Below are 9,483 nucleotides of genomic sequence, written 5' to 3'. Positions count from 1 at the left end.
TGGAGGCTGGTCATTGCACAGGGACCTGGAGGCTGGTCATTGCACAGGGACCTGGAGGCTGGTCATTGCACAGGGACCTGGAGGCTGGTCATTGCTCAGGGACCTGGAGGCTGGTCACTGCACAGGGACCTGGAAGCTGGTCATTGCACAGGGCGTCTGGAGGCTGGTCGTTGCTTAGGGGGTCTGGAGGCTGGCCATTGCACAGGTACCTGGAGGCTGGTCATTGCTCAGGGGGTCTGGAGGCCACTGATATGGTGAGCTCTCAGGCCTTTCCCCGTAGTATGGGGAAGGAAAAGTGGAAACAAGGACTGCTCTTCCCCTGCTTGATTGGTGTCAGCAGGAAGAAAAGTTCCCCAGCTCAGGCTCAGCCACCAGTCCCTAACAGCAGGCCTGTCCCAGGAGAGGCCACCCACCCTTCTGTCTCAGTTCATCTTCAGTGCCCACATCAAAACTGCGCATTGTGACAGACTGTGCTTGTAATTCTAGCACTGGCGACATGGACACAAGAGTGTCTCTAGGGCTTTCTCACCAGCCAGCCTAGCCTTAACCAGTGAACTCGGGTCGATGGCTTGATTTGGTTCCTAAGACCCATGTGGCAGAAGAGAAGAATTGATTTCTGTAAGTTGTCCTCTGACGGCCATTTGTGCATCGCCCTATCCACACCCTCCCTTCTCCAAAGAACTGCAGCTGGACAGAAAACAAGGTGGATTGACCGTGAGAAACACAGGTTGACCTCTGGCGTGAACACATCATAGAGCCGGGTGTACACCCAGGTGTGAACAATGCACACACACACACACACACACACACACACACACACACACACACACACTCTCCAGATGACTTTGATTGACTCAGCTGTAACAAACTGATCAAAAAGAGCTACACTGGATGCCACAGCCCTATCAGAGGTGGAAGGGTGAGAGGCTGGGTCAGAGGCTCCTGGTTTCACCTGGAAGAACTCCTGAGCTGGGGCCAACCTTAGGGCTTCAGCTTCCTGTGCCAATGTTCTCTCCACCACAGGGAAATACAACGCCATCCACATTTTCAAGCCGTTCTGCCCGAGGTGCAGCCTTACCTTGTATGCGCCTGCGTGGCTGGGTCCTGCTGGGTCTCTTCTGGGAATCCCTGCCTGCTCCAAGGTCTCATCTATGGAGAAGCTACAGTCCAGGGTGAAGGTGACCATGTCCTTCAGCTGCTCTGAGAACTCTTCCAGTGAGGCCAGGATGCCTGTGTGGACGCCAAACTCGTATTTCTGAAACTGTGGACAGATGGTCCTGGGGACACAAAGCGATGCTCATAGGCCCCTGGCTTTTATTTTGGTCCCCAATGATGCACTTTTTAAAAGGGCAGTGGAGGGGCTGTCCGAGGCTAACATGTCTAGGGGACTTGGTTTCTGCCTTGGGCTTGACTGGTATTCCCGAAGCATGACCAAACCTTTTACTGAATGACGTGGCTCCCACCTCACTCAATTTCTTGAACCTCAATACGAGATCAGTCAGACCCACAAGAATAAAATCCTGGCCTTTCTGCCCTGGAGAGGATGCTGGCAGACCCAGACAGAGCATGGTGGCTTCAAGAAACCTCTCAGAGCTCACAGGTCAGAGTTCACAGGGTCAGGCCTCCTCTCTCCATAGAGGACCTCTCCATGAGGTTGAAAGCTCGGTGTGGTACAAGCCTCACCTCTGCTCACCCCAGATCACTCATGTGCCAGGGGTGGGGTTGTGGGATGGCCAGGGTGTGACTCTACCTTCAGATACCTGCTACACAGAGCAGCAAGTGTCTAGACAGTGGAGGGACGCAGGAAGATGAGAAGGCTTCCTCTTCTACTATGCTAGTCTGGATCTCGAGTGTCCCCCAGAAGCCCACGGGCTGATGCATGACCCAGCCTGCGGTAGTAGTGGCAGGTCTGGACCCTTAGAAGGTGAGGACTAGAGAGGGGAAGTTTGGTCATTGGGGACATCCCCTTGAGGAACAGGACGCTACTTTCCCACGGTCTTTGTCAGCTGCTTTGCTCCATCACTATGTCGTGCTGCCTTGCACAGGCCCAAGCAATAGGTCGACCATGAACTGAAGCCTCTCAAATAGCCACCCGAAACAAGCCGCTCTGCCTTCACGATGTTTGTCTTGGGTGTTTTCTCATAGTGTTGGAAAGCACACAACTCACCAAGGGGGAGGTGTTGGGTCTTGAGGCGTAAGTAGGGGTCTATAAGTGGGATAGGAAAGAAAGCACACCTAGGCAGAGGTTGCAGAACATGCAAAGTATGGAGGCACTGAGTGTACCAGGTCTGTACCAGGATGCTCCAAGCTGGTAAACAGGAAGTACCAGCTCAGGCCCTAGCAGCATTTTCGAGGGGCCTCTCATCCTCGAGTCTATGGAATGTAATGGCGAGCCTTCTGTCTGGGGAGAGAGCTGGGGGTGTCCTGAGTACCAGGGAAACCGAGTGGGGCCAGGTCACCACTGGTCTTGAGATGGCACCGAGGCACAAACTCCAGCAGGCCTTGGAGACTTTGAAATAATCACGTGATCAGATGCGGACTTAGAAAAGGCCACTTTTGTGGGTGAGCAGAAGAGGGGCACGGGGGGGGGGGAGGAGAGAGCAGGAGGAAGATCAGGAGAGCAGGTACAGGGTCTAACAGTCTAGGTCAGAGAAGGTGGAGCCACAGCTAGCCTTGCAAATGAAGCTAGGGCATGGTGGAGAGACATAGAGACAAGCTTGCCAGGGCCACCTATGAGGCTTGCTCTGCCATGCTCTTATGTGTGGAAATACATCTAGTATCCTTAGTGAATACCTGGCACTAGCTAGGCCCATAGATGCTAAACCTCTATGTGTTCTTTCCCTTGTATTTCCGCACCTGATGTTTGCGTTATAAATCAGATTCACAGTGATTGGAATGATATACTGTCATAAAAGTTATTTAAAACGTCGAGTTATTTATTCCTGAAATTTTCCATGCCGTATTTTTAGACACTGGTCACCCGTGGGTAACTGAAACTGTGGAGAATAAGCAGCCAGGAGCTAAAAGGGACATCTGCTGTTTAAGAGTCTGGGCAAGACAAATGGTATTTTCCTCTGGGGGTTAGTGATGCAAGCATTGTTCTTTTCTTCCAGTTCCTGTGCAAGGACTTTCTGGTGGGAATGACAAAGTGACAGGTGGCAGGGCCTGTCATGGTTAATTTTAATTGTCAATTTGACACGATCTAGAATCACATGGGAAGAGACTCTCAGGTTGGCCTGTAAGGATGTCACTGGGAGATTGAAGTGGGAGGATCCATCTCCTGTGGGTGGCATCATTCCCTAGGCAAGGGGATCCTGAGCCGCACAAGAGTGGAGAGAGATAGAAAGCTAAGCACATTCACACTTGCATTAGTTTATTGCTCCTGGGCCAGGATTGGTGGGATACACCTTTAATCCCAGCGTGCAGGGCGGGGCGTGCAGAGGCAGGCGGACCTCTAGGAGTTCAAGGCCAGCCTGGTCTACACAGCCAGTTCCAAGTCAGCCAGGGTAGTGAGACCTTATCTCAAAAAAAAAAAAAAAAAAGTATTGCTCTCTTCTCTTGACTCTGGATATAATGTAATTGACTGCTTCATGCCCCTGCCACTTAGCTTCTCAGGTAGCGATGAGCTAAAACAAACCCTCCCACTCTTAGTTGCTTTTGTCAGCATATTTTATCACGACAATAGAAAATGGAACAAGACCCTGCCCACAGGGTTTCTCCAGGCCTGGGACAGGAGCAGCTGTGGGGTTGGCAGACAGGGTTTGGAGTAGGAAAGGTGGAGAGGGCAACTTGTACCTGAGCAGTGGTCATGTGACACACATGCCAGAACCTGTGTGGTCCCTAAGGCTGGATCAGTGTACCTTCTAACAAAGGACTCAGACCACACCATCTTGCCACACTTAGGTCTACCGTAGCATAGGCTTCTTACCTTCTGTCTGGAACAGCACTCAGGCGGGGCAGCACCTTCTCTGGCTCACTCTGCCTCAGCAGGGGCAGAGGACCACAATTGGCCTGGCAGAAGCTTTCAAAGGCTGGTGCTAGGGATCTGGGTAGGACCACCACACTAGCTGGCTGGAGTCCTGGGTTGGGTGAGAGATGGGACAAAGACACACCTGGTTGATGCTTGCAGACCCTTGTTTGAGATGCACAGCAAAGTGTACTTAAGTGTGTAACACAGTTGTGTATGATGGAGGAACACACCTATAGTCATAGCGCTCAGGAGGCTGAGGCAGGAGATCACAGGTTTGATGTCTGCCTGGGCTACATGGTGAGACCCTGTCTCAACAAACAAAAACAAACAAACAAACAAACAAACAAACAGAAAGTATATTTTTGCACTATAAACACACCCACCTAGCAAGCATCCAGATTGAGAGACAGCATGATCAGCTCCTCAGAGTCCACACCCTGGCTGCGCCATCCACGGTGCCACTATCCTGACTTCTAACCCATGACCCACATGACGGAACCGTATACCATACATATTTTAAGTTCTAATTCTTTCTCTAATATCTAGGGATTGACCCATATTGCATGTCATAGTAGTCTGTTCATGTGTTATGTATGGTGTGTGGTAATTCACACAATGAGAAGGGGAAGGACTTTTAACGGGATATCACAGATGGCACCACCCTGAACATGATAGAGGATACATGTGCTCTCCTATTTGACATTCACCTGGGCTTACGGTAGAAAAACCCAGTCAGCTTTACTGGACACTGCCCAGCAACTTCCCACTGTGGCTCTTCTGAGTGGTACAGCCACCCTTGGTGGGCATCTCTGGCACTTGGGGCTGCCCATCTTTTTCAGTTTTGCAGTCCCGGTGGTTGTCAAGGCGGTCACACTGCGGCTGCCATGTGCTCTGTTGGTTACTTGTCTCATTGCGTGACAAAAAGGGAGAAAGGGAATATTTTGTTCAGTTTCAGGGCATACGGCCATTGCATGGCGAGGGCGTGGTACCAGGAGGCAGCTGGTCACGTGGTGTCCACACTCAGGAGGTGGAGAGTAAAGGATTCTAGTGTTCAGCTAGTTTTCCCATTTTTTTTCTCAGTCCTGGGTCCATGGAATGACACCCTAATATCTTCCTACCTCAGTGAGCTAATCTAGAGAACCTTCCATAAACCTGTTTGGTTTCCATGGTAATTCTAAATACATCAAGGTGACAGCCAGGATTTAGCATCATATGTGCCTTGCCCTGCTGACTGACATGACCCAGTGCCTCTCATCCGTGTTGCCATCTTTTGGCTAACCTTCGGCAGATGTTGACTGTCTGTGCAGATTGATTCCTGAAGAGTGGACTCATGGCCTCACGGGGAGGTAGGGGAAAGTCTGTTTGCGTACCATGAGCTCCTCTGAAGCAAACGACCGTCCTGGGCATGGAAAAGCTCTCTGATTTTGGACGCAGATGACACTCATCTTGAGTCTTGACTTTCTCCCCAGCTCTGTCACCCCTGTAAAGTGGCTTTTCATCTCTTGGCCTCAGTTTTCACACCTGGAAGCTGCCACTAACAATGTCTACCTCAAAGAGACCTCCGTCAGTTGTGATCTGTCAACATCAAATCGTTGTTAAAGGAACAATGCCAGCTAAAATAGCATGCTTGACATAGCCTCTTTTTTTATAAAATTGACAAAAGAACTCAAAGGGAATATATCTGCACAATCATGGCTATCTACAGGTGATAAGACTGAATGACTTCAATGCTCTTCTCTGGAGACACCCTTCTCAGAGTTATAAAACTAAGGTTGTGGTTGGGCAGATCCCCAAAAGTCCCTGAGTTGGAACTTTGGTTCCTCGTCAATGGCTCTCAACCTCTCTAACCCTTCACTCTTTTAATACAGCTCCTCATGTTGGGGTGACCCCCACCATAAAATTATTCCATCGCTGCTTCCTAACTATAATTTTTCTAACTCCTATGAACTGTGATGTAAATGTCTGATATGCAGGATATCCAGCATATGCCCAAAGGAGTTGTAACTCACAGGTGAAGAACCACTGTCCTGTGTGTTAGTGGGAGGTGGAGCCTACTGAGACATTTTTGGGTCATGGCTGCAACCTTCTTGGAAGAGTCAATGTCTTCTCATGAGTTAGTATTCTCATGGAACTGACTCAGTCCCACAGAAACAGTTGTTGCAAGGCGCCCCCGCCATTCCTGCTTGCCCTTCGACACACAGCAACTTGCCTTCTGCTTTCCGCCACGAGTTAAAGCTGGATGTGGCCCCTGCTCGATTCTAGAACCAGGCTCTTGGACTTCCAGCTTCCCAAACCATGAGCTAACAGAATCCTTTCTTTTATAAAACCTTTCTTTTGTGCTCGCTTCGGCAGCACATATACTAAAATTGGAACGATACAGAGAAGATTAGCATGGCCCCTGCGCAAGGATGACACGCAAATTCGTGAAGCGTTCCATAAAAAAAAAAAAAACAAAAAAAAAAAACCTTTCTTTTATAAACCACCCACTATGCTGGATAACCTTGAGCATCACCTTGATGGGACTTAGAATCACCATGGAAACAATCATCTGGCCTGTATGGACCGGGTAATAACTGAGGTGGGAAGACTCACCCTAAACGAGGATGGCACCATTCCACAGGCTGGGGTTCTGTACTGAAAAAAAGTGGGCTGAGCAGCGGCATCCATCAGTCTCTACTTCCTGACTGCTCATGCCACGTGACCGTGTGCCTTATGATCCTGTCACCTGGGTCTGTGAGCCAGAGCACACCCTTCCTTCCATAGGTTGTTGCTTCTGTTACGTATTTTGTTACAGCTGTGAAACAGGTAACCAACACACCCTGTATTAGATGTTTTGCTACAACAATTAAGATAGAGACCACACTACAGTCAGAGCTGTGCTCTATGAGAGAAAGAACATTGGGAACAGTTTTCCTAATGGCCAGATGTGCTCTGTCAACCTGTGGACATTTCTTCTCTACAAGAATACTGGGACACTATCGACAGACATTTACCGTGTGCTTACAGTGTTCCAGGTTGCTCTGTGCTAAGCGATTTGTGAACTCTTCATCATGGCGCTGTGTCCACTGGAGCACAGACTCTGGACCCTTGTGTGATGGGTTCAAGACTTCCTCAGAGAAGAGGGGTGAAGTAGACATGACCATCTCCTGGGAAAACCCCAGGACCAAGGACCAGCAAGTGGTGAGGCAGTGCAGCTACTCATTACCTCAAAAGTGTCTGCCTGAGTCACCAACAGGCTTTCCGAGGGCACCCCAGTAGCCCAGAAGGATAGGGTGCCCGTGCACTTTTCAAGCAGGCCACGCTTGGCTCCACCTGTGGGAAGGTGGCGGTAAAGCAGCCAGCTTAAAGGCCTCCTGTATCTCCACGGCCTCTTCCCTCCGAAGCCTATTGTGAGGACAAATTGGATTTTTAATGCAATAAATCAGGGAGGCATTAGGGACACAAAGCCTCTTTGTTTCCTTTTTAATTAAATGCACTTCGGGAGCTGAGGGAGATGAATAGGAAAGTCCTGAGTGTCCCCATTAGCAGTACAATATGGAATAGAGGCCACGCGGCCCCTCTTTAGAGGGCGGTGGGCAGACCACGCTTCTAGGTGAAGGGGCCTCATAGCCCAGTGTGATTCACACATCCCTGGGGCTCTCTGGTTCCATTTAAGGTCATGACACTTTCTCTTTGTGGAGAGAAACTCAGTGACTAATTCTGAGTCTTTTAACCAAAAATCGATTTTTTAGCAAGAAAGAGGGGGAAGCAAACCTTCAGTGCTGTTAATCAGATTAGAAGCCTGTAACACTGAGCCCTAGGCTGGAGTCCTCCAGCTTTTGGAGCGTGCACCTCCTGATGGATCATCTTACAGACGGCAGTTGGCTTGGAAGGAGCTTAGCAGCCCACATAGCCCTCCAGAAGGCTCCCGTGGAGGAGACTGTCCCCATTTTTTTTCTTATTTTGGAAACAAGCCTGGGAAGGTCACATTGGTTGCTCACAGTGTGGCTCTAGTGAGGAGCAAATCTGGGACCCACACTCTCACTGTCCACCCTGGGGGTTCAGACCCACTGCCCCCTTGAGGGTCCAGGATGCGGTCACTGTCTGGGGTGAGACTCCTGTTTGCTGAAGGTGTACAATGGCTTTGCTAGACCTTGGGAGTCTTTTGTATAAATTCTGCTTCCTGCCGTTCATGTACCAACAGACCATCTTCATTGGCTTGGGCCTTGGCCATGTGACTTGTTTTGGCTGAGAGGACCTTAGTCTGTGGTGTGGACAGTCTTGGGTCATGGCTTGCATATATACCTTAGCGGACTGCTTTCTCTTGGAGTCCTGAGCTACCAACGAAAGAAGACTGGCCACCATGTTGGAGAGTGTCCGAGTTTGCCTTTCTCTTGTGACGAACGCCATGACCAAAAGCAGCTTGAGAAGGAAAGGGTTTAACTTGCTTACACTTTCAGGCTACAACTCATTGTTTGGGGAAAGTCAGGGCAGGAACCCAAGAACAGAAACAGAAGCTGTGGAAAAATGCCGCTCACCGGCCTTGTGCTCAGTTGATTTTCTCCTATAGTCCAGACCCACCTACCTAGGGAAGGAGCTGCTCACCGTGGGCTGGGGACTCTTGAAACAATTAGCCATCATGAAAATACTCCACAGATGCAGCCACAGGAAATCTGATTGAGAAAATTACTCAGTTAAGGTTTCCCCCTTCCCAGGTGACTCTCGGCTTCTCAAGGTAACAATGGAAGCTAGCCAGCAGACAGAGGCTCCACAGAAAGGAATTATAGGCTTTCTGGTCCGGTCACCTCATCGGTCATCGGAGTGAGGGAGAAGGCATCTTGGATGGTCCAGCCAGATGGTACAGGCAGAGAAACTGCTTCACCAAGCCCAGCGTCTGCTTGTGACTTGTGAAATTTCTAGCTCTAAGCCATTACTCTTAGGGTGTTTTGCTATGCAATGATAGGTACTGATTAACCCACAAATAACAATCGAGGCCTGTCATAGCAATCTGTTAAATAAGAACTCTTGTTTTAAGCACATTAAGCACACTACTGGCTTTTTCTTTGGTGTTTGTACCATAACCAGAGAAGTCTATAGACTACCTTTTTGTTCTTTTTTCTTTTGGTGCGAGGGATAGAATCCAGGGCCTTGAGAATAGTAGGCAAGTTCTCTACCATACTGAGCTATATCTTAAAGCCTTAAAGGTTTTACTGTGAAATATTGGTGGGACTTAGATGAGTGACATATCACATGTCTGCATGCATGTGCGTGTGTGTTTCGGGACTTTGGGAGCACTGGCTGTCATGCCTAGGAGACAGTGGAAGAGTAGGTGCCACACAGAGAGTAAGGCCATCATAGGGTAGGGAAATTTGATCTGGAACAAGGGCAGTTAAAAGACACCATGGCCTGGGCCTCTTTTCCCAGGGGGAAAAGCAGTTTTCTTCTTCTTCTTCTTCTTCTTCTTCTTCTTCTTCTTCTTCTTCTTCTTCTTCTTCTTCTTCTTCTTCTTCTTCTTCTTCTTCTTCTTCTTCTTT

General features: G+C 49.3%; 1 protein-coding gene and 1 non-coding gene across 2 annotated transcripts in view; one reads left to right on the top strand and one right to left on the bottom strand.

Moving 5' to 3' along the window:
- Dglucy (D-glutamate cyclase) overlaps positions 1-9,483 on the bottom strand; it is an 88,693-nt gene that overhangs the window by 40,083 nt on the left and 39,127 nt on the right. Inside the window, exons 3-4 of the mRNA XM_005343454.3 lie at positions 3,929-4,079; positions 1,079-1,277 (exon numbers count right to left, since the gene is read on the bottom strand). Coding sequence (XP_005343511.1) covers positions 1,079-1,277; positions 3,929-4,079 — 350 coding nt within the window. The remainder of the gene's footprint in view (positions 1-1,078; positions 1,278-3,928; positions 4,080-9,483) is intronic.
- LOC113457030 lies at positions 6,307-6,413 on the top strand. The gene has a single exon (XR_003377688.1). It is a non-coding gene; the product is annotated as a U6 spliceosomal RNA (small nuclear RNA).

The sequence above is a fragment of the Microtus ochrogaster genome, chromosome 1 (assembly GCF_000317375.1).
Source record: "Microtus ochrogaster isolate Prairie Vole_2 chromosome 1, MicOch1.0, whole genome shotgun sequence".
Classification (NCBI taxonomy): domain Eukaryota; kingdom Metazoa; phylum Chordata; class Mammalia; order Rodentia; family Cricetidae; genus Microtus; species Microtus ochrogaster.
Note: the sequence above shows the minus strand (reverse complement) of the source record. Positions and strands in the feature narration are given on the sequence as shown.